Source organism: Amborella trichopoda, chromosome 4 (genome assembly GCF_054954075.1).
Source record: "Amborella trichopoda isolate Santa Cruz 75 chromosome 4, AtrichopodaSantaCruz75HAP2 v2.0, whole genome shotgun sequence".
In the NCBI taxonomy this organism is placed as follows: domain Eukaryota; kingdom Viridiplantae; phylum Streptophyta; class Magnoliopsida; order Amborellales; family Amborellaceae; genus Amborella; species Amborella trichopoda.
Window position 1 is genome coordinate 9485449 of NC_142339.1, and position 25645 is coordinate 9511093.

A 25645-nucleotide genomic window follows, 5' to 3' on the forward strand; every position below is an offset into this window, starting at 1 on the left:
TCAATATTGCCACCAAACCATACAAAATTATCGATTGTTGATTCACGTAATAAACTTCATCAATAAGCATTGATCTAGGTATGAAAAAATTTCCAATTGGAAATGTGACATGAAATGCAAGGAAAATAGACTATCTAGCAGGTTCCAGATGTTCATTTCATTGGAAGCAAAATCAAGCACTAGTTCTTAAATACACGGCCATGGGACTCATCTCCTTTCTAGCCACAGATGTCAATTTCATTCGAATCTAACATTTATAATAGAGTGTTGCCATAATTTGCAGCATAATGAAGAAAACCTAACAATAATTTTCTAAAGAGCATTGAAAAGGTTGATGGATGGAATGAACTGTCATCCAAACAACATATGGCCAGTATTAAGATAGACGACATTGGAAAACTTTGATATTTTTATTGAGAGAGAGAATGGTGTTTAAAACAAATTATAATAATATGGGTGAATCTTGATTGTAGGGATTTTCTTAACAATACACCACTGATTATCCACATGGTTTACAGTAGCTGTAGATATACATGGATGGGAGGTTTAGTCTTCATTGGCCATATTTTCATGGGCAGATGTGTCAAGCTTTGCTCCGAGGGCAACTCTGTCGTCCGGTTCCAAAATTGTCCACAATAAGAGGCTGAGAAGTAAAGACCTTACCTGGGTTGTCAGAAGAGTGTAGGAAAACATGAGAGGATGAGTCGGTGACGAATAGCTGCTGTTGTTATTGTTGGTTGGGTTGTCATCATGATTATTAGAGTGCTGGTCATTGACGAAAACATGTAGCTTGTCAATAAAACTTTTCTAGAGAGAAAAAATTGTAACCCGTTTTTTTTAGAGAGAGAAACTGTGCAAATAGGATGGAATAAGCCAAAAAACAACAGAAATAAAGAGGCGAAGAGTAAATGAAGTCGATGGAAGGGTGGGCACATAACTATAAACATGGTGCACGGTGATAGAGGTCATGAAATATTCAATTAACGAGGCTAGAGGAAAAATAACAGAAGCAAAGCAAGAAATTTAACAGAAGAGAAAAAGCTTATAGTAGAGAAGATAAAACTAAGAAGAAGACAAAATGAGATATTTAGTGAGAAAAGGTACCAGACTCAACACTAGAAAGAGAAGAAATCTACTTGTGTTTTTTTACGAGAGAATGAAAAGCCCTATAGAGAGGAATAGATTGAAGAATAGATGAGTCTAAGACACGACTCGACAAAAGGTCAGATCAAAGGCTATGATACTATATTAAGATAGACGACATTGGAAAGCTTTGATATTTTCCATTGAGAGAGAGTGGTGTTTAAATACAAATTGTAACAATATGGGTGAATGACTAATCCCTTGATTGTAGGGATTTTCTGAACAATACACGGCTAATAATACACAACTGATTATCCACGTGGTTTACAATAGCTGTAGATATACACGGTTAGGAGGTTCAGTCTTCATCGGCTGATGTTGCAGGCGATATCGTAATAGGCAGTTTCTCAATTAAGGATGTGACATGGACTAGTTAAACAAAAATACAGAAAAATGACAAACAATTCTCAAATCCCATAACCATGTGGCACCTAGATACTTTAAAAAATTGCCTGGAAATGTAATACAACAGTGATGCGAGGAAAACAATCTATTTGTATAGAATGTTATCAAGCCATAAAAAAAACTACGCATTCAGTAAACCAGTAAAAAAAAAAAAGTGCACTTGATAGTTAATGTGATAAGAGAAAGAATACATTATGAATACTAAGCTGGGGAAGGGGGATAATTCAATGACTATCGAACCCATAAACTAGTAAGAGAGAGAGGAAATGTGTGTGTGAGAGATTGGCCAATCCTTCACAGCAATTTTTGCAATTATGAAGATATAGAGTGATTGCAATAATGAAGAAGCATAAAAAAACCCTAAAAAACATATTGGTGCTACTCCTTCACTGCAATTTTATCAAGACCTTAAGCAAGAGATCTACAAATGATGGTGTAAGTACACCATGGAATTAAACCCTAATTTACAGGTGCTTTCATTAGCAAATTAAGAAGTGCATGAGCACATTTATCATACCATAACAAATAAAGAGAACCAAAAGAAAAAATAGAACACAAACAACAAAAAAAATAGAACAAAAAACACCCAAAATTGGAAAACAAGGATAGTTCGAGATTAATATAGAAAAAAAGAAAACTAAATCAGAAAAAAAAAAATCATCTTTCTATGTTTGAGGATTATCGGAAGGTGATTATTTTAAGCAAAAAAAAAGAGGTACAAATATCCATCAATAATGATATTAGCTATAAAAAAAAAAGGAAAAAAGAAAGAAAGAAAAAGAGCAACAAAAACCCCAAATCATTAAAATGAATCCCTACATTGAGAATAACCAAGCAAAAAGAAAAGAAAAGAATGACAAATTAACATTTAACAGAAAATGAAAAACAGAAAACCTCAAATTTTGAGTTTTTTCTTCTCAATAAACAATAAAAATGTTACTGATAAATGAAACCCTAAATTGAGAATAACCGAAAAAATACAAATTAACAGTTAACAAAAAAATAAAAAAATAAAAAATAATAGTTAAAAAATTGTGGGTTTATATGCTTAATAAACAGTAAAAAAAGGCAAAAAGTCACTTATTTTTGTGGAGTATCTTATCACCGGTAGAGCCCTCTAATGTAGCGAGCGGGTGACGAGTGAGTGGGCCTTTTTTTTTTTTCTCCTCGGGAAGTTTAGACTTTTTTTCCTTGGAGAAGGGAGATTGGAGAGAGGATAAAGAAGGGTGGGGCTCTTGAGGGGGTGAAGGACGCATGCAACTTTTCAGTGGAAGCACCCTACCCTACCCTATGCGCTACCACTTTCCTTAAAAGGAACAGTAAATAAGGGAAATGAGTGTACCGAGTTTCACCTTCTATGCGTAAGGGTGTAAGTCGGGCACCTTTAGCTTATTACATACCTATTATACAATTATGGAACGTCACTTTAGTCAGAACATAAGTCATCATATATTTAATGAGTAATGATCATATGAGACCTTCCCACATCCATGTGTATAGGATTTCAAATGATCATTATTAAATTTGACACAAATCTCTAAAAAAATTATTACATGGATAAAAGATTTGACTTTTTAAGAGATCTGTACCCAATTTAGTGATGATCGTTTGAGGTCCTATACACAAAAATATGAGAGGGTCTCATAAGATCGTTACTCAATTTTAATATATCAAAATCTTAATAATTACTTTACAAATTTTCGCTAGAAAAATAAACATCTCAATAATACTTTGCTGATGGCAAACAAGAACACTCACACACTTGTCTAAGGTTAAAATCCCATAGTTAACCAACCCAATAATCCCAATAATATTAATAATATTAATAAAAGTTGGGAGTCCACACTCCAAAACAAGTCTAAAAAAGATTACTGTTCACGTCCAGCTAAACCCAAACCCAACACACCACACACTTCTTACCCAAAAAGGTCGTCCCATCTCATCAAAACTTTAATCTTATCCCAAGTAAAAGACAAATCATGGGGTGGGGGTTTACGTCGTAGACAAAGGACGTCGTTTTCTTTTTAAGATTCGAAGGCACTATGATAAAGATTAACAAACACAGTGAGGTTTCTATAAGGTGCATTCCTTATACTATATAAGTGAGGCATATTTTTAAATTTTGCTAAAATATGTAGTTCAGTATTGGAAATCCCACAATCACTTGAAACTCCGTTCAATATTAATTATAAAATTTTAAATTTAAAAAATGATGCAGATCGATCAGATTTATAAATACTTAAAAATCTTAAAAATAGACAGTACAAGATATACTATTTATAAGACTGGAAATGCTTTTTAGTTTATTTATATCCATATATCTCAAGATCAAGATAATCAATTAAAAGGTTTTTCAATTTCAGAACTCTCTTTTCTATTGATTTTTTAGGTGCACCTTACCTCTATAATACAATGTTACAACCTTATATAAACTTTTTTCAAACATAAATAATTCGATATTCATAAAAGTTTGTATATATATATGAGCACACTAGACATTTTTTTCCATGGAATCAACCATGTAGAGGAGCACGCTTAGGATACCATATTTCGGGATGGAATGTAACTTCTTCAACCTGACGACCTTTTAAAATTTAAAATGATTTTCCATATTCTAAAAATAAAAAAAAATATTAATGTTGAACAAAGACCATTCAATTTTTGGACATTCAGAGTAATATTTAGGAAAATTTTCTCACAAAATATGCTCAAAAATTTCAAAGTCTTTTAACTATGGGAGTAAATGTATAATATGTCTGGTAAGAGATTTCTATATGTCTTCTCTGATATAATTATATTTTGAGAATATGTAATTACAAGGTCATTTACCTTTGAAATAAGGCGGTCACTGGAATTCATGGCAGTCATATGTGCAGTATGACATCTTACAGGGTGCTACGAAGTTGAAAAAAAAAACTTTTTGATTGAGCCTTGTTAATGAGATACCCAAGTTGCTTGATTTAATAGTCAACTACCAAGGTTAACTTTGACCCTTTTGTATAGAAATAAATGATATTTGACCCTTTTGTATATAAATAAATGATCTTGTATACTTTTCTCATGTTTTTATGCTTTTATGATCTAGTACATCAAATTCGTTATTTCTAAGCAAGCTCCACTCGTTTAAAGTGTGATTATGTGCGTGTTTATTGGGCACCCAATGGTTACATAACCTAAATTATTGCCATTATTAGAAGAACGAAAATGTTTATATAAGGGTGAGGCCCTAAACAATCAAATTAAGGCGCACCTCAAAAATTCACTAGAAGAGGTTGTTTCGATGCTCAAAACTTCTCAAATCGATCTTCTCGACCTCAAAATGTATGGACACGAGAAAAAATAGATTTCAAATATTAGAAATAGTGCATCTTGTAAAGTATTTTCTTGACCATCAATTTTCTAGATTTTTAAGTGTTCATAGATTTGTTCGAACTACACTATTTTTTAAGCTTTAAATTTCACAATTAGAGATGGAAATATATTTTTAGACCATCAGCATCACAAATATTTCTAGTACCGAAACAACATTTTTCAACACAATTTGAAGGTGCACCTTACTTTGATTGTTTAGGGCCTCAGCCTTATACAAACCACACCCTTAGAAGAAGGAAAAACTTTATATAAGGAAGCAACCTTATAATGTAGAACTACAGATGCACCTCAAAAATCCATCGGAAAAGGTAGTTTTAATGTTGAAAAACCCTTTGATTGATCATCTCGACATCGAGATGTATGACCAAGAAAAATAAAAAGATTTTAAGTTTCAAAAATAGTGCATTTTACAACATATTATCTACACCGTCCATTTTCAAGATTTTTACATGTTTACAGATCTACTTGATTTTAACTATTTTTTAAATTTAAAATTTATAATTAGATATAAAAATAGATTTTGAGGTAATCCTAAGACCATTTTACATCAAAATTATATACCATGATAAAATTTGAAGGTGCACCTTACCCCTACAGCTATGGATGCATCCGTATACCAACTACACCCTTAGAAGAATGATTGGATGAGATAGTTTAAATCAACTTAGATGAGCTCAAATTATCATTGTTATCGCTGAGATACGTCGACAGGACTGACTTGATGATATTCACAACACTAACGCGCCTTGTTTGCCTTACCTTTAATTTAGGACTTAGGTCTCGTTTTATATTTGGGTGTGGTTTGAGGCGCTAAACAATCAATTTGAGGGTATATGAGCATCAAAACAACCTTTTCTAGTGCAATTTTAAAGTGGTTCTATTTTGATTGTTTAGAGTCTTGACTCCATATAAACTTTTTCCTTTATTTTTTGTATGAGTAGTTTTGCCCTTTCATTTTTCTTTTTTAATATGTTAAGGTGCGTGAGGAATTTGTCATGACTCATGAAACTCACGTCACATTCTTCCCTCTCTCTTACGTCTCTCATGTCTCTCTCTTTCTCTCTCTTTTCCCTCTTTTTTCACCCAATAACTTTAGAATTAGGATAGGAGTTTGATTGAATTGCACCTCCCAATTCCTCAATCTAAGAGCTTTTGAGGGAGTTGGCATAGAGCAAAATATTCTCAAGTACAATATAGTTACAATGACGATTGACTGGCTCTGTGCATAAAGATTGTAGTTTCATCCCCAAAGGTCAGGCAACTCAAAGCACCTCAGAGGTAGCAAAGCGAAATTTTTTTTCAAAAGAATCCATGTAATATGGAAACTATGACCATTGAAATTCTTAAACTTAATTTCGATGAAAGCTTTATGGGTAATTCAAGACCAATTGACATTGGAGGGCTTATCCAAGACCACAATGGGCGAGTAATAAAGACTTATTTCAGGTCCTTGCGGTAGCAATGGTAAATAAGGCAAAATTTAGGAATTTAATTGAAAGCCTAATGCTGGTAATCAGAATGGATTGGCAAAAAATGATAGAAGGTGATTCTTATAATGTTATCGCATGGGCTCAAGGGAAGATGGAACCACCTTGGAGATTAAGGATTATGTCTGATGAAATCCATTCTCTCTTACTTCCTTTCTCGTTTGAGCTTTTCACATTGCTACAAAAGGGGTACCTCTGAGGTTGTCGCTTTAGATAAGGGTGGTGTTCACCAATCATCATTGGTGATTACATCGTCCTTATGATTATACTTTCTCTGTACCTCTTTGTTTTGGAATAAAATTTGTGGTTAAAATTAAAAAGAAAAGTGGTTTAATGGTTTCCTATTTTACTTGTTATCTTATTATTTTAATATTTTAATATTTTCTCAATCTATTACATCTATTATTATTCTAAAATATTTTATTTTATTTTTAATTGCCTTGTCGGTGGTTGACAAATCAATTTTGAGGCATTGGATTTGTTGTTGTGGAGAGCTCACCACATTAATTAGGGTTTTGGGTTATCCCGATTTGCCAACAAGTGGTATCGAACTCAAAAAAGTTGTATAATAATTTGAAAAAATGGCAATTCACAAGTTTAGGATGGAGAAATTTAATGGGCAAGATGATTTTGAAATTTGAAAAACTAAAAATATAATATTTATTGGTACATCAAGGGCAATAAAGGCATTATTACATAAGATAAAAAACTAGCAACTATGACTAATAATGATTGGGAAGAACTTGAAATGAAAGCACAAGCCACTATTTGCTTGTGTTTGACAAATGAAGTGGTTTTCAATATTGTTTGAAAAAAAACGGTAAAAGATTCATGAGAAAAATTAGAAAGGTTATATCAAACAAACAAATTTTCATAAAATTCTTGACGATGAAAGAGGTGCAAAAGTGTTGGAAGACCAAAATAATTTTAATAATATTATTTGCTAAATTGAGAGTATTGGAGTGAAAATCAAGGACGAAGATAAGACAGCCAGCTTACTTTGCATATTTTCATAATTGTATGATAATCTTTTCATTACATTGAGTTGCAATAAAGAAAATTAACTTGCTTTGGGCTTGATTTTTAGTGCTCCACTTGTCAATGAACTTCAAAAAATGCATCTTTAAGGAGTCCGGTGGAATCAAAGATGGAAGCTCTTGTAGCAAGGGGTCGATCGAATGAACAAGATGATTCATTAAGAAATCATTCATGAAGCAATTCAAAATTTCGATCAAAATCAGAGGGGCTAATGGCAAGAACGTATCTTAGTTTTGTGGGAACCATGTCATATAAGGAAGATTTGTTTAAAAGAAAGGCAGTGAATTCTTAAAAGAACCTTAACACGAGAGGTGAAAAGTAAATGAATCTAAGAATGAAGCAAATCAAGTTGAAGAGTCAACATTTAGATTTCTCGAAGATGTGACGTTGAATCCTGTGTTCTATCAAAATTGAATCCTTGATAGTGAGTCACCAATCATAGGTGCCAACATAGATCATGGTTTGACTCGTACGGGTCATATGAAGGAGGATCAGTATATATAGTTAATAACTCAACTAGCAAAGTGGTTATGTTTGGTTTGTTTACAAATTTGACGAAACAATATAGACAATTAAAGATGTTAGACATGTGTTAGAGCTAAAAAAGAGCTTGATTTCTCTTTCTTCTTAGATTCAGAATTTTAGTATTTCACCAGTCAAGGTGGAGTAATCAAAGTTTCAAACGAGGCTCTAATTGTGATGAAAGGAGTCCGAGTTCAAAACTTGTACAAGTTGTTGGGAAGCACAATAATAAGCGACGTGATAAATTCGGTGGTGGAAGGTGAGGAAGTTCTATTTTATTTATGACATAAAAGATTGGAGCACATGAGCGATAAGGGTATTTTAATAAAAAAGAATATGAACGACACACTTATATATGATGGAATGGAATTTTGTGAGTATTGTGTTTATAGAAAACAACATATACAACTTTTCAATGCCGGGAAACATATAAGTTAGTGCAAGCTTGACTACATTCACTCAGATATATGAGGTCGTTCACAGACTACACCTTATGAAGGTGCATTGCATTTTGTTTTATTTATTAATGACTTCTTAAGAAACATATGTTGGATTTGGCGCTATCCAAAATCACCTATATAAGGAAATCTCATATATAAGGAAATCTCTTGGAAATATATATCTTTTGGTTTTTTTGAGATGTATATAACATTTATAGGAAGTTTCCTATTTAATATGGACTCCTAATCTTATATATATGACATGAATTTGTGTGCCCTATTTATGTCACTATATGGGAATGACGGTTCTTCTATAGAGAGAGGGAGGCAGAGCCTCTTATGCATAAGATGTAATTTACTTTTAGAGAAGATAGCTTCCTATGAAGAGAAACATTGATGGTGCCTTCTGAAGTCTCATGTAGAGTGAGATGTTGGTTTCTTGTAGAGATGCAGTTCTCCATAGAGATTTTATGTTGTTCCCTTTTAGTTAAAGAGAAAAGTAGTTTCTTGTTGCTCTTGTGTTTCTATCTGGTGTTGTCGGTAATGGTTGCCGGAAGTAAATAGAAGGAAGGAAGAGTAGTTTAAAATGGTTTGATCGACTTAGGTTTTTGTCGAAGTTTGTTCCAAAATATTTGATGTAACTTTTATTGGTATAATGGATTTCTGTTCGCCGTGCCCGTGGACGTAGCCCTTTTGGAGTGAACCACGTAAATATTTGTATTCTTATGTATGTGTTTCATATTTTATTTCTCGTATTTCATTTCCCAAAAATAAACTCATTGGGTTTAGAGTTTTCGTGCACAACAACATATGGATTAAAACTCTCACGTTCAAAAGTGATGCAAATTATACATTTAAGAATTTTAAGTGGAAGTTGAAAAATTTATTAGACATCACATATAAGTTATTCTGATGCATAATGGTGGAGAGTTTGCATAAAATGACTGAAAATTGCAAGGCTTAAAGAATTACGAGGTATTATACAAATGCTTACTTTTCTCAACAAAATGGTGTTGTCAAAAGAATGAATAGAATTTTGATGGAGCGTACGAGGTGCATATTAAACAATGCCAGTGTCAAGAATTATGAACAAAAGCCATATCAATGACTTATTATCTCATTAACTGGTCACCTTCAGTAGCATTGGAAAGTAAAAGTCATGATGAGATTTTGGATGGAACTCCTCGTTATTATATTGATTTAAATTTTTTTTATTGTGATGTTTATGAACTTATTCCAAGTTGTCAAATAAATAAGTTGAGTGCAATATCAAAGAAGTGTATTATTGTGGGTTATAGCATGAGTGTAAATGGATATCATTATGGGATCTAAGTACTGGAAAATAATTACTAGTCGGGATGTTTATTTTTATGAATTCATGGTATTGGCAAAAGGGGTGATGAAGAAGGATAATGATCAAGAAATGCCAGAAGAGAGCCAAGAGTTTAAAAACAAACCCAATGCTTTGACCTATTGTAAATATGCATTTTAAAAATATACCCATTAATCATAGTGAAGGCATGAAGAAGTGCCAAATGAAGATGAAGAATTACATGGCCATCAAGGTAAAGTTAGTATGATTGTTGCATCTATTTAAAGATTTTTATGATGGCACATACTTGATTTTAGTCTAATATGTAGATGACATAGTTTTGGTGAGCAAGGATAATGCTATGATTGATGAACTCCAAAACATTTTTGAGCTAAAGATTTGAGATGAAAGATCTTGGGCCAGTATGCCAAATAATTGAGATTAAAATAGAATTTTGTCACTATGTCAAAAAAGTTATATCGAAAGGTTGCTTGAAAAATTTGGCATGACAAATACAAAGCCAGTGAAGACACTCGTAGAGCCTCATTTCAACTTATCTTCAAGGCAAAGTCGAAAGAGGGAAGAAGTAATAAGACGCATGTATAAAGGTTGTAAATGAGATCGGATATGCTTATGATGAATCCCAGAAAGGTTCATTATGTTGAAACAAAATGGATGCTTATGTGTTTAAGAGGCAATACTAATTAAGCAATAATATTTAATAAAGGCGCAAATCCAATGCAAGGCTATGTAAATGTAAATTTTGCTGGTGATCTTGAAAGAGGTAGGTTAACTATCGCATTTGTTTTGTGTTTGCAAATGAACTAGTAAATTGGATGTCAAGGCTCCAAGACATGGTAGCACTATCAACTACCGAGGTCGAATATATGACAACAACGTATCAAAAGCAGTAGTGTGGCCAAAGATTAATGAGTTAGATGTGTATTATGTGTAAATTCGTAGAAGTATTTTATGATAATATGAGTGTTATTCACTTAGCCAAAAATCCGGTTAACCAGAAGAGGTCAAAACACATATTACTTCAGTATCACTAAATTCAGCACATTGCTAAATAATGAAGAGTTCGATTAGTGAAGATCAAAACTGAAGATAACCTTATGGACATGCTTATGAAGCCAATTCAAGTAGAAAAGTTAGAATGAAACTTCTATTGGTTTCAAAAAAGAAAAGGAATGAGGGTTTGGCAAGGCAAGAGACAGATTTTGCATCAAGGTGAAAACTGTTGGAACAGTGATGCAAATTCACCTCCCATTTAGTATTCCCATCTTTATTTAATGGTATTTTATCACATGAAAAAAATCCTTTTTATAGAGGCACATAAAAGTTCATTGCAGAGAGAAAAAATAGCAGAGTGAACAAAGATACACTTTGGAGAGATAGAGACTATGGGTTTTGTACAAACTCTAGTATTCTTATGCCCTTTGTATTGGGCTAAATTCATGTCTTTGCCGTGGTAGCATTGATGGCCAATTGTTTGTAGTATTGTGGTAAGAAAAATCAATTTAAGTTTTCTTTACTATTGTAAAGTAATATTTATATAACTTAAAAAAATTAAAAATTTCCTCCATTAATAATAAATACATCATTGCCATTTACTTAAAGATTTAACCTATTTTGGATGAACTTCGTAAATTGACGTATGACTTTTACTTCTATTTATGTTATAGCCATGTAGTTTTCTATTTTGCTTTTTTTTTATTATTTATGTAGTTTTTTGAATTTATTACACATATTATTGTTAGTAGTTTTTTTTGAAATCAATTTGTTGATGATTGACAAGTCAATTTTGAGGTATTATATTGATTGTTCCCGGTAGCTCACTACCACTATCAACTAGGTATTTGGCCCATCCCGGTTCACCAACACCTCGGAGTGTTTTAGGTGGACGCCTCATGTAAACCTTACCCTCATGTCAAAATATAAATATTTCTAAACAAATGTTGTTTCATGCAGGCTGGACCGCATTTCTATATGCGGTCCAAAAAGTGTAAGATGGATGCAAGTTGGTGTTTCATTTAAAAACAATAGAAACTAACTATCCAAATGTTTTTTTACTAGAATGATTATTTATAGTTTTAAAATTTTACTTCTTTTTTCAATAATCTCCATGTTAGAGATCACACGCCTTTAATGTCCAAAATGTTTTCTTACTAAAATGATTATTTATAGTTTTTAAAATTTATTTATTTTTTCAATGATCTCGATGTAAGAGATCACACGCTTTTAAAAATTAAGTTGAAAAATCCATTTCAAAAATAGATTTATTAATAGGCCCCGAATATCACATATGCGGGCTCGGCCGCGTAGTAACCGGGTCCTTCCTAAAATGCCTTTGCACTTTCTTAGATAAATTTTCTTATTACAGGATTCCATTTCCATATATTAACCCCCGATAAATAGAACAATGCGTGTCTTGTTTCCCCATTATTGACGCTTCCTTTGTGAGAGAGAAAGAGAGAACCAGAGAGAGAGAGATTTAGAGAGAGACAAGGCCTGAAACTGAGATAGAGAGGGAGGAAAAGAGAGAAAGAGAGAGAAGAACCAGAGGAAGACAGAGAGATAGAGAGATTTAGAGAGAGAAAAGGCCTGAGACTGAGATAGAGAGAGAGGAAAAGAGGAGAGTTAGAGAGAAGGGGCAGCATGCAGAGCTTTGGAGACATGGCGTGCTCTCCGTTCCTCATCTGCAAAATCCCTCTCTCTCTCCTCTTCTACGCCTATGAACTCTGCCCTAAGACCGCCATAAAGCAAAATCTGCTCTATAAACTACAGCACATGCTCAATCTCTTCCTCTACATCGTTCTCTGGTTTTTCCGGCAACTATCCATCAATTTTCCCGCTGTTATTAGAGAAAAAAACGTGGCCGGAATCCTCAATCGTCGCGGGAATACTGACCTCGAAGTCGCCGGAAATATTTTGCCTATTGAAACCACGGGCGATCCTGTCAGAGATTCAAGCATCGCACGAGCGCTAGCTCAGGTAAGGGTCTCTTCATTCATGGCATATTCCCATATCCCGAAAATTTCACTGAATTTCGACCGAAATTTCGTTTAGCCTGTGATTGTGTCCATTGAAACAACCAATATTCACCCTAAATTACGGAGCAAGCGAATCGGCGACGAGATTTAGGTGAAATGCGCCAGAAATTCTAAATTAATTTTACTTATATTATCATAATTAAAAAATAGTGACTTGTATTTTTATAGTTATTTTGAATTCTTATTTTTAGAGCTTATATTATATTTTAATTTTAATATATTCTATACCTCAGGTTAAAAGTCAAATTTTGGGGACCCATAATCTCACATGGAGGGTTGCTAGAAAATATAAAAAGTAATTCAATAAAACAAGTTTTGAGGGGTATTTTGTTAAAGTTTGACGGTTAAGATGTGTCTTAAAGTTCCAAAAATTCATTTTAAACTTTCAGGTAGGTCAATGGAGCTGCTTAATTTTACATCTAATAGTCATGGTGACCATTGTATACCAAGGTGAATGCTCTCGTGTACATTTTTTTTCAAAAAGGAAAATATATGGGTATTTTAAATAAAAATATAGAGATATTTTTAAGGGAATGCTTTTTATGTTCCCCTTATCCAGCCCTTTATTTTTCGATAGAGGGCTAAAAACGGTTTTGATACCAAATTTTGGACTTTTATTCCAGTATTAAAACTAGTACTAACGAAAAATATAAAACAAGTATTTTTAATAAAATAAAATAACCAAAATACTTTTGAAAGTTTTAAGAAGTATTTTGGTCATTATTTTTTTATCAAAAAATTATTGTTAATAATTTTTTTTATAGGTGCGCTTCAATGAGAAGATGGCACATACACAATTTCATATTTAGAAAAATTATATTAAAAAAATTAAAAATAAAATTTCATATTTAAAAAATTTATATTAAAAAAACTAAAAATAAAATACTTTGAGACATCGGATCTAAGATCAAACTATGAGTGGCTGTCTTGATAAAAAATAGACGGTTGGATGGTAGGAGAACATAAAACTTCTATGGTGTAGGGGAACATAGAAAGCTTTCCCTATTTTTAAATCTTATAAGAAAGCTTTCCCTATTTTTAAATCTTATAAGAAAGTAAGATGTTCAATTTCCTTTTTATTAATTCTTAAAAAGTTGTGTGACGGATTGTACTCGGGGCTCTTTAAATTGGACGGTTGGGATGTGCTACCTTTGGCCAGCGGGGTGATAATAGATAAGCAAGCGTGCTCCATCCTCTACCTGGTATCCACTCCATCAACACACGTGCTAATTATGTCATTTTCACCGAAATTTCGGTGTACGTCATTATAGCGTCGAGATAAACATAATGTGCCTCATGCAGTGTTTGCAAAATGAAAAATCCGAGCGGCTAATGGGACATAGATCCAAAAGCGGTTTAACCGGTTTAATCGGTAAACTGGTTGATTCAACCGAACAAAGTCTCAAGCAAATATTGAATGGTTAAAAAGGCAATGAAAAAAATAAAAAACGAAAAGTTCTATCAAAACATGAAAAACATATACAAAATGATTAAAATAAAACACATTCAAATGAAGTTAAAAATTAATGAAAAATTTGGATTTTAAAGAATCGATTTATGCTTGTGGTATTTTTAAATTTTTCAAAACAGATGAAAAACTATAAAAGTGATTATTAATGACCAAAATAAATTTTAATTTTTATCATAATTAAGGAAAACTAAAAAATATATTACATAACTTCCTTATTTTTTGAAATTTATATTTATTTATTAGATCTAACTAAGCGGTTACTGATTAGATCGCAGTTTTTCCAACAGTGGTCCCACGAAAATATTGTTTTTTAAGTGAGGCATGATAATATTGTTTTAGAGTTAGTTCTTGGGGGGTGGAACCTTCTTCCCCGAGTAATTCTCTTGCTTGATTGGAAAGTCCGTATGGCATATGGTGCTATGCTTCTCCGACTAATGGAACTATACCTACAGCCAATAGATTTTCTACTCCCTCGGGGGTATATTATCTTTTTACTTCCTAGTGTAAAACCCCAGCTAACGCTAAATTTTGGGGCTATAACCCTTTTAACACATAAATTATAATAAAAGAAAAAGTTTATGAAGGTTGCAACCTTACCTCTACAGCTATTGGTGCACCTCAAAAATCCATAGGAAAATATAGTTTTAATGCTGAAAAACCCTTTGATTGATCATCTCGACATCGAGATGTATGATCATGAAAAATAAAAAGATTTTAAGTCTAAAAAATAGTACATTTTACAATATATTATCTACACCGTTCATTTTCAAGGTTTTCATATGTTTATAGATTTACTTGATTTTAGCCATTTTTGAAATTTAAAATTTTATAATTAGATATAAAAATAGATTTTGAGATAATCCTAAGAACATTTTACATCAAAATTATATACCATGATAAAATTTGAAGGTGCACCTTACCTCTACGGATGCATTCGTATGCCCAGCACCCTTTGAAAACCATTTACTTTTGATACATAGATGTTACAATCATTATTGACTCTTAGATTTAAAATTGAGTGGTTGAGAATGTGTCATTGTTTATGCACAAAGTCTAAAGCAAAATTTCTCGAATATTGTAACACAATTTCATTTATTAGATTTCACATCTAATGGCTAAAATAATTACGACCTCATTGTACTAAAAATACATGCTTTCATAATATACAATCTCTAAAAAAAAATCCTGATTTCACCCTCTAAGCACATTAAAAAAATAATGTTTCAATATTGAATAGATACCGTCTATTTTTTAGAGCGTGAAATCTAAGTGTAAGAAAACTCAAATTTCTATTTTATTTTTTTTTCAAAATAATCATTTAGTGATTCTATGGTGGTTACCAAAATTCAAATTGAAAAAATCCTCCCAAATAGGTCTTCCAACCAAGGGAGTAGAAGTAAACTATGCTTCTAAGGGAGCATAGTATATGTGCTTGTATATAGAATACAATTTTAAGAAAAGCTGTAATAAGGAAACGTATATAGTGAGACCATGTATGTGGCATAGGGAGGTCATAATCACCATCGTTCATTAGATGTGAAATTGGGTGGTTGAAGATGTATCATTGTTTCGGCACAAGTTTAAAATAAAATTTTTCGAAAGTTGTAACACACTTTACTCTATTAGATTTCACATTCAATGGCTAAAATTGACTAGGACTTTTTACCACCAAAAATAAATGGTCTCATAATATACAATCTAACATAATAATCATGCATTAATATCTTCTAACATAATAATCATGCATTAATATCTTACAAAGCAGAAAAATATTTTACTTGGCACAAAAAAAACTCCGACATTTAATCACATAGGAGAATTAGTTGGTGTTAAAAAACTCCAACACCAAATCACAATTATGTCATGCCAAAATACTTTCCTGGATAACAAATGTGCCGTTAGCGGTAAAGGTCTAGATGCGCCTTTTCACCCAATGCGACAACCAAAAATCTATCGCAACCAAAATTTCACTATTGCAGGCTTTCTCTTCCTTGTGTTCTTAGAACACAACTAAAGATAATATTTTGCTCCCATATTTCATAACTTTTTTATTTTTTCATTATTTAATGTGGGACAAATAATACACCACTTCTCTCTAATAATAAGATAATGAAAGTTGTTTCATGCGGGCTGGATCGCATTTCTACATATGCAGTCTTAAAGATCAATGAAAGTAGGTTGTCTATCTAAAAACAATGGAAACTAAGGGTCTAAATGTTTTCTTACTAGAATTATTATTTTTGGGTTTTAAAATTTGTTTATTTTTTTCATATTCATGATCTCCATGTTAGAGATTACATGTCCTTAAAAAAATTAAGTCTTAAAATCCATCTCAAAATAAGATTTAGTAAGGGGCCCGCATTTCTACATATGCAGGCTTCCCCATGTAATCTAAGTCCATAAGACAGTACGTTTTCTAAAACTATATATTTCAAAAAGGGAAAGCTTTCTATCCTTCCCCGACTCCATTCAATTTAGATCGAGTGAGCCACTGACCGTTCGATCTAGATCCGATATCTTAGAGTATTTTATTTTTAATCTTTTCTATAAATTATATGAATATGAAATTTGGCATGTGCAGTCATCTCAATGGAGTGCACCTGAAAATAATATTAAAAAAAAAGAAAAATGTCTATATTAGGTTACCTTAAACGGTAGAATTAAGGTTCACTTCAAAAATCTATCAAAGAAAGTTGTTTTGGTGTTGCAAAACCTTGTAATTGATTATCTCAACATCAAGATATATGGGTATAACAAAAAACAAAAATTTCGAGTCCGAAAAACAATGCATCTTGCACACTTTATCTGCACCATCCATTTTCAAGATTTTCATGTGTTTATAAATCTATTTGATTTGAACTATTTTTGGAGTCTAAATTTTATAATTAGTGATGAAAATAGATTCTTAGGTCATCCTAAGAATTTGGATAAGGTTTCTATAGGGCCGAGGCTTTGTGAAAACAAGATAAAGCTTCAGCTCAATCCTCATCCGAAAAGCAATTTCGGCATCGATAATCTTCACGATGGCTCGAAAATTAATTTTTAACACCGATACTGAAATTTAAAACTCAAAAAATGATATAGATCTTGCAGATCTATAAACACTTATTTTTAAAGCAAAATGGATGGTCTAAATGATTTGTTGCAATGTACACTATTTTTAAAATTTGAAATCCTAATTTTTTTGCACTATCATATTGTTCAAGACGAGATGATCGATTTAAAGGTTTTTCAAACATTTAGAATTGCAATTTTTGAGGAGTTATGAGGTGAGGCTTTACTTATTTTGATGGGGCTGCAGCCCTATCAAACCAGTTTCCAAGAATTTTTGACACTCCACATATTATGATAAAATATAGAGGTGCACCTTATTTTTATTGTTTAAGGTTGCAACATTATGCAAGCCAAACCTTTAAAAAAATATTTCAATAAACTTAATTGATTAAAATACTTCTAATTTTTTGGGGTGTTTTGGTCATTTTATTTTATCAAGGAACATTTGTTTTGTATTTTTTTGCAGGTACGAGTTCAAGAGAGGAATGGATTCCCAAAATTTGATATCAAAATATTTTGTAAAAAAAAATATAAAACACTGTAGAGGTGTGATATTGTAATTGGGTCTATCTTAGCCGTCCATTCAGATGGGACCCTTAAATAGGAAAAGGATTTAATTTAATTAAATTATATACAGGAAGAGAAGTATAGAAAATTTTCCCTTCCTCGAAAATATTATGTTGGAAATAATACCTATGTTTCTATGGCAACGATACAACAATTTGTGGCACCATGAACGCATATTTGTACAGGTTTTGAGATTGGAGTTTAACCTTTTTCTTTTTTTTTTTATCATTTTGCAGTTGGACTTCACTTTTTGGTCGAAATAAATGGGCCCCGCACTCCCTTGTATAAAAGTAAAAGGTTGCTAAAAAAGGTCATATGATAGGAGTATTTTTGTGTAAGAGCGTTCGAAAGTTAGCCGACTAGTGTCTACTTGGCTGGGTTACTCGGGTTCGCGCCCTTGTTGAGCCCGAGTTGACCTGAGTTAGAGGTCCAACTCAGATATCTTATAATTTTTTATAAAATATTAAACAAAAAGAAATATATCTGTAACACGTTTATTTATGTTTTCTATCACATAGATAAAAGATTGGACAGCATTTTTGCCATGAATATTTACTTTTTACACTTTCTTTTTTAAAAAAATTTAAAAAATACTCCCAATCATAAACTCATTTTTTAAAATCTGTTTTTCTCTACTTTTGTGACCACAATTAGTTGTGTTTTATTAAATTTTACTTTGAATATATTTTTCCTTTTTTGGGGATTTTTTATTTTTTTAATAATTTTCCGGTGCTATAGTACTCGCACCGAGTTACTTGGACTCGGGTGAGTACTCAGCTGGGGTATAGGCCAAGTAGTCAGCCGGAGTCGATTTTTCCAACACTGTTTTGTGTAACATTAAAAATTATCATTTGCTTCTCATTGAGTTATTTGTTCTCGTTTCTACAAAATGAAGGGATTTGGAACCAACCTAGAGAAGGGAACAAATCTAAAGGCTAGATGCACTCAATCACATGTTATGAATGAAATTACTTTTTGTAATTTTGAACTTTTGCTCAATAGTTTTTTTTATTGTGCGGTCCCATTAGGTCATTTTCATTTTTCAGTGAAAAGTACGTCTCCATTAGTGGCTACACCTAAGTCCTGGACATCCGTAATAGTGGATATGAATGTGTTTGTAGTATGTAGTTGTACTATTTCCTACCTTGTGGAGTATGGTATGAGGTCATGTTTAACAACATTGATCAATTTCACCATGAACATGTAGGAAAGTAGGACCAGGAAAATGACTGAAGACAAGAATTGGTGATTGGGAGCTATAAATTCGTGTAGTGTAACCAGAGTAACAAACTAAAGGGTGTGGTCTGCATGAGGTGTGAACCTTTTTTTTCTTTTGACAATATTCGAACCTTTTTATCGATCACTCATCAGATTCCAGCAATACTATTATAACACACCCAATACATCATCACTAATGACTGACTCAGTAAGACAAGCCCCTTTTTTGGCTAACTGATCTGCCAAACCATTTGTTTCGCAATAATCATGATAAAAGGAAACCCTCCAGACGCTAAATACAAAATCTGCAACCAGCATTTTTTCAACTGTCAAGGTACTCTATGCTCTCTTTCTTACACCACAAAATAGTATTCAAAGAATCCTCTTCCACCATACATAATACATCCATTTGTTTGTCGTTCAATATCTTTAGGCCTTGTAACAACGAAGCCATTTCAGCCCCGTTAGAAGACATAATCCTAGAAGGTTCCGCATAGCAAAAAACCAAATTCCCATTCCAACCTCTCACCACTCTAACACCCGTAATTCCCGGATTACTCAATAAGCTACCATCGAAATTCAACTTATAACAGCCATGCATTGGGAGAGTCCACTTCACTTTCAGTCTACATTTAACGATGCCTATCTTGAACAAATTCGGGAGATTAGCCAATACATCAATTTCAAGAAACTCCCCAACCTCCTTTCAAACTTGATAACCAACTCAACATTGTATGCTTGATATTGAACAATACACTCTCAAAAGGAAGCATGACAACTCAAAAGTCGTTTCTCTCCTTCCATATCTCCAACATACTGTCCCTCTAAGAATCATCACTTTTTGCCACCCTCAGAAAGCCAATGCACAAAGAATTGAGAAAGGATGCCTATCAAGGAGAAAGGCATGACCCATGCAATATATAATCTTGAAGCAAAAGCACAATGGAGAGAGAGATGAGGTCTCAATTCTCCATCATTTTTGCACATTAAGCTCACATTTGGCAGAACCGTTTCCCTCTTAATAAGATTATCAATAGTTTTTCCAGCACTACTAACAAAGCAGAAGCTTGCACTTTGCAAAGAACAGGCCATTTTCAAACTTTGGAAAGAATTTGATCAGACCATCTCCATCGATCATGAAATAGCATACTATAAACTGATTTAAAAGTAAACATACCATCATTTTCTATTTTCCAAATAATCTCATCCTCTCAGAATTGGAAATAATATAAACATCTTCCAACATAGTCTTCAACTCAAGAAATTGATTTACTACTATCTCAAGTACCTTATTATAAAGAAGTTGGATATTCCAATCCAATTTGCCACCAGCTCTTAAAATAAATCTGCCACTTTAGCACTGGAATTTGATATCCGATCAAATAACTCAGAGAACGAAACTTTCAGGGTTCTATCTCCAAGCCATTTAGTGTGCCAAAAAGAAATACTATCCCCTCTACCAATCTCTCATCTAACACTTCTCTCCACAATCTGCTTAGTAGAAGAGATAGCCCTCCATCAAAAGGAAGACGTCAAAGAGTTTCGCCCCTTCCGAATCCAACAACCATTTCTATCTAGTCCATACTTTGCCACAAGAATTCTACACCAAAACTTATCTTTGAGAATAAACCTTCGCTACCATCATTTCGAAAGTAAAGCAAAATTAACCAGAGATACCCTCCTAATCCCCCAACCATCCTCAGTTTTTGGCGTACACACTTGATCCCACCTTAGTAGGAACATGGATGCATGTTCCCACTAAGCACTGCAACCCATTCCTACATAAAGGGTATCTCATTCTGGTTTTTTTTAAAACTCATTGGTCATTGGGAGGAGATCATGCTCCCAAATTTCAGGGTTCGAGGACCTTATTTATTCGGGAATGGGATCTACAATCGTCATGAACGTGCACCGTTGTATGTGGGATCGAGATCCTTTTGTTCATCAGATTGAGTACCCTATAAAATAGGAGCGAATCCCGAAATAAAAAAAATTGCTTTCCGGTTGAGATCCTGGTTATGGATTACCGGAGCTGGATTCCAGAGCCGGAGCGCCACCCTGTTGGGGTGCTCCCTGTAACTATGATCAAACATTACTTGGGTAGAAGGCTTGGACTATTATTTGTGCCTCTTCTGCCAACTAAACTTTATGTGCATTTACATCTTAAACATCATCCATTGATCATCATGAGAGCTTAACCACGTTGAAACATCAATGGTTACAACTTGGTTGAAGTTGCTAGTGGTGTTGGTACCTCATTAGAACTAAGCTTAAGTTACTAGCTGTTGTCATGCTAGATTTATGGTTGAGATCCAGGTTTACATGATTCCATCTGCAATTTCAGCACACAATGAAATTCCAAAAAAAAAAAAACAGAAAAACAGAAAAAAGAACCAGACAGCCGATACAATGATGAACTTGCTCTAGGATTTGTACTTGGGCTTCATTGTTTAAGGCACTGACATTTGCATGTCTACATCCCAAGTTCAGATCCTACCACTAAAAATGAATTTCTCTTTCCTTAGTTTTGCCTTTTCTATCTTGGCGTTCATGAAATTTTAGACAAATTATTTGGGCTTTTTCTGAAAAACGTATAAATCATTTCATCACACAGCATTGTTTTATTTTCTGGTTTTTTCTCTGAGCAAATGACTACTTGTATGTCCATTCCCAATCATGAGTCTATCATCGATTAGAACTGTGCAGTGCCAAACTCAAACTCGAAATTTTGGATACTAATCCAACCTTTTTCTTTCTCTTACAGATACTATTAATAATGAATGAGATGCCTGTCAGCTCCAGAAAATATGACATGATCCGAGGCTTAGCGGAGAAAATTGTTGAAGAAAATGCAAAGGAAAACTGTTGGATATTCCCCGATATAAATCGTCGAGTCCTATCTGCCAGTTTCAGCCACACCCTTCTCCTACTGCAAGAGCGAATGCACATTCAAGACATCGAAGAAAAACGAGGAACATGTGAAGGGAGCCGAGAAGTCAATCAAATCATCCAAAAGATCCCAATAATTCGATCTATAAGGAACTGTTTAGCCACAAAATCGGAGGGCGTAGCAGAGTCGGGAGTGTCGGCTGAGAAGTTGGCCAAGGAGCTACTCTGGTTGGCAGAGAGGCTGGCGGCATGTGGTGCAGCCGACGAGGCGGTATCTCGGTGGAGCAAAGCTTCCACTCTGGCTCGGCTTGCGTTGGAAGGAGATCTTCGACTTCAGGCATCCATCCTTAATGTCACTGGTACGTATTGCTAATAATCTTAAAGCCTGTGCTCTACTCAATTGACAAGAAAATTTGTTGCTAATAATCTTGAAGCCTGTGCTCTACTCAATTGACAAGCAAATTTGTTGCTAATAATCTTAAAGCTTGTGCTCTACTCAATTGACAAGCAAATTTGTTGCTGGGCCTAGTGGTTAGCAGTGAGTAAAGCCAGTGATAGCAATATAAGATTTTATATGGGATTATATACTATAAGATCATTTATCATTGGTACAAGGAGATCACAATTACTCTTAGTCATTAGATGCCAAATTATATAGCTTGAATGTGTTACGAAGCTCAAAATTTTTTTATTTTTTTTTAACTTTTAGTCTAGTCAGTGACACTCTTACAACCACCTGATTAGAAATTTGACGAACAAGAGTGACTGTGATCTCCATGTATCAAAAGTAAATAGTCTCTCTGTATACTTTTCCATATTATATTGCTTATCAAGGTTACAATCGTCATTTTATAAGTTAGACATGAAAATTTTAGGCGATACCTAATAAAAATGAAAGATTAATTTGTAATATAAAAATTGACTATATTGCCACAATCAATATTTATTTATGCGAATTACTTTTTATATTTTTATTGGTCGCGCCTACTTTAAAAGAGTTTATGCTCCAAATTTTAATGTGAATTGATTTATGGAAGAAATTTATATAAGATGTATTATTGAAGTGAGGGCACCTAAAAAATCCTCTAGAAGAAAGTGTCCTGGCATTGGAAAACCCTCCAATCTGGTTGTCTCGACCTCAAAATGTATGAATAAGAATAAAAAAAAAATTCAAGTCCTAAAAATAGTGTATCTTGTAAGAAATCACATGGACAATCTATTTTCAAGATTTTCAAGCATTTATAGATCTTCTTAATCAGTTTGGTATTTTAAATATTATAACTAGAAACAACGGGTTACAAAATGCATGTGCACACATATAGAAATGGTGACTAGGTCCAGGTTGGGGTTGATCTAACAGGTCGGTTCTAGTTTAAACTCAGAGCGTATAAAAAACAAAAAAAAAGATCCTAAAAATACAAAATATAAGAATGTTGTATAAGTTTTTGTATGTATATTAGATATTTTTGGCAAAGATTGGTAACTGTTTTTTTGCCATAATCTCAATTTTTATATTTTCCTTTTTTTTATATATATTTATAGTATACTATGCGACCATTTATCCTTAGTGCAAGGATGTCACAATTACTCCTAGCCATTAGATGTCAAATTGGATTGCTTGGGGTGTGTCAGGAAGTTCAAGAATTATTATTGTTATTATTATTAAACATTGAGTCTAGTCAATGACACTCTTACAACCACCCGATATGAAATTTGATGGACAAGAATGACTGTGACCTCCTTGTATTAAAGTAATGGTCTCTATGTATACTTTTCCTTTTTAACATGTCCTCAACTATAAATCAAATTTTAAAATTAATTTCTCTATACTTTTTTAAGCTCATTTGGACTTTTTAATTTTGCTTTTGGTTTTATTTCACTTTTACTGCATTTATTTTATTTATTTATACTTTCCTGATATTCTCTTATAAAAATTTTCTAAGGCTTTTGGCCCTGTACAAAGTTGGGGCAAGCCCACTCATACTCACCCAGGTAAACTCGCCTGGGGCTAGGACCGAGTACCTAGCCCAAGGCAAGTTCTTAAACACTATTAAAACTAATCTACTTGGACAAGATATTGGAGTAGATTTGAGTAATTTCATGGCTCATTTACGAATAGAAAGAAACTCAGAAATGCCAATTATTCCTCCCAAATTCGGAATTTATATAATGGGATGTAAATGTACTACAAAAAAATACTATGTCATTTGATTTAAATACCTTATAAATGGTGCAGTTAGCGATATGGCCGAGGCTTTATATTAAAAAGTAAATTGCTGCAACCATGGTTTGAAAATCTATTTCTATCCCTAGTTATGAAATTCAAAGTTCCCGAGTTGACAGATTTATAAACATTTGAAAATAAACTATCCAAAAAATATATTACAATGTACACTATTTTTAGAGCTTGAAATCTATTTTTTTCCGAGCCTATAATAATCAAATTCGTGATTGTAAAATCCGAGTTATCCCTTCTGTCCATTTCCCAAACCATGTTTTAATAGGATAAATTTGTTTGCCCTCGCAGTGTTCTTGTTGAGGAAGATGAGAGAGATGGAGGAGGGGGTGATGGATGAGGCATCAATGGCCAAGATGTTAGTAGGGTGGATGCCATTGCTTTGCCACGCAAGCAACGGCCTAGATTCTCCTGTGCTCACAAGCTCTCAAAAGAGGGAGATAGAGGGTGTCTTGGAGGTTCTCATGGAGAAGCTATTGGACAGAGACAGAGAAGCTGTCTTAAGCCTATGGCTCTCTCAGTACGCTCGCTCATCCTCTGATTGGCCAAATCTCCAAGCCTATTACACTCATTGGTGTGCAGTCTCTAGAAAGCTCACCACTATTGATTGAAAACATTCTATTTTAGATTTCATTGAAATTTCAGTGTAGTATTTGTACACACAAAGTACCGATATCATGATAATCAGGCTTTGGGCTTGAATAGTTAGCAGCTGATGTCAAGCAACGCGATATCTCAAGTTTGATTCCTACCACTGAATTACCGAAAATAAAGTGCCTGCATCATAAATCTAATGTGACTATGTACAAAATGTGGGCACTTATTGATGGGTAGGGAGTTTCTGTTATTAGTGGGACAGTTCATGTAAGTTTATGTACCAAAATGGGTGGTTCAGTAGAGAAACAAGTAGGGCACATTTGGCATTGCATGGGCTTGATTGATCAGGTGTTATGCAACCTCCTCAGTGGTGACATAATACTTAAATGAAAATGGCGCATGCTCAATTTTTTTGGCAATATTTGTTACTGAAGGTCCATTTTGTGCAACACTTTAGTCGTATGTGTGTTACTATAATTCTAGAATAATTCTAGAATACTGGAGAACAATTGGTTTTTAGGATATTCTTGTTTGGAAAAGGTTTATATATTATTGAAGTAAGGTGCACCTCAAAAATCCATCATAGGAAGTTATTTAGATGTTATAAATCCTTCAAATTGATCAATCAAAACCTTGAGATTTATGGATATGAACAAAAAAAAATTTAGGCCATATAAATGATGCATCTTGTAATGCATTATGTGGACCATCCATTTTTCAAAATTCTAAGTGTTTATAAATTTGCTTGATCTTCATCTTTTTTAGAGCCTTAAATTTCATAAATAGGGCTAACAATAGATTTTCATGTCATCACTAAGCTTTATGGCACCGAATATGC

The 25645-nt window shown here is 33.3% G+C and overlaps 1 protein-coding gene and 1 long non-coding RNA gene across 3 annotated transcripts; one reads left to right on the forward strand and one right to left on the reverse strand.

Moving 5' to 3' along the window:
* Positions 1 to 391: 391 nt before the first annotated feature.
* LOC148782254 (uncharacterized) lies at positions 392 to 2832 on the reverse strand. Of its 2 annotated transcripts, none has more exons than XR_016054103.1 (2): positions 2629 to 2832; positions 392 to 765 (listed from the first exon to the last, which is right to left on the reverse strand). It is a non-coding gene; the product is annotated as an uncharacterized LOC148782254 (long non-coding RNA). The 2 variants fall into 2 exon arrangements; XR_016054104.1 differs by lacking the exon at positions 2629 to 2832 and adding an exon at positions 1105 to 2622.
* A 9316-nt stretch (positions 2833 to 12148) lies between these two features.
* LOC18442912 (1,8-cineole synthase) lies at positions 12149 to 25226 on the forward strand. Its single transcript, XM_006853118.4, has 3 exons — positions 12149 to 12716; positions 21850 to 22333; positions 24502 to 25226. Exons 1-3 carry the CDS (start codon positions 12381 to 12383, stop codon positions 24819 to 24821), a joined length of 1140 nt encoding a protein of 379 aa, XP_006853180.2. The 5' UTR covers positions 12149 to 12380; the 3' UTR covers positions 24822 to 25226.
* The last annotated feature ends 419 nt before the right edge of the window (positions 25227 to 25645 follow it).

Coding starts and splice junctions, on each gene's coding strand:
- LOC18442912 (XM_006853118.4), top strand. CDS start 12,381: ATGCAGAGCTTTGGAGACATGGCGTGCTCTCCGTTCCTCATCTGCAAA. Junction 12,717..21,849: donor TCGCACGAGCGCTAGCTCAG/GTAAGGGTCTCT, acceptor TTTCTCTTACAG/ATACTATTAATAATGAATGA. Junction 22,334..24,501: donor ATCCATCCTTAATGTCACTG/GTACGTATTGCT, acceptor TTGCCCTCGCAG/TGTTCTTGTTGAGGAAGATG.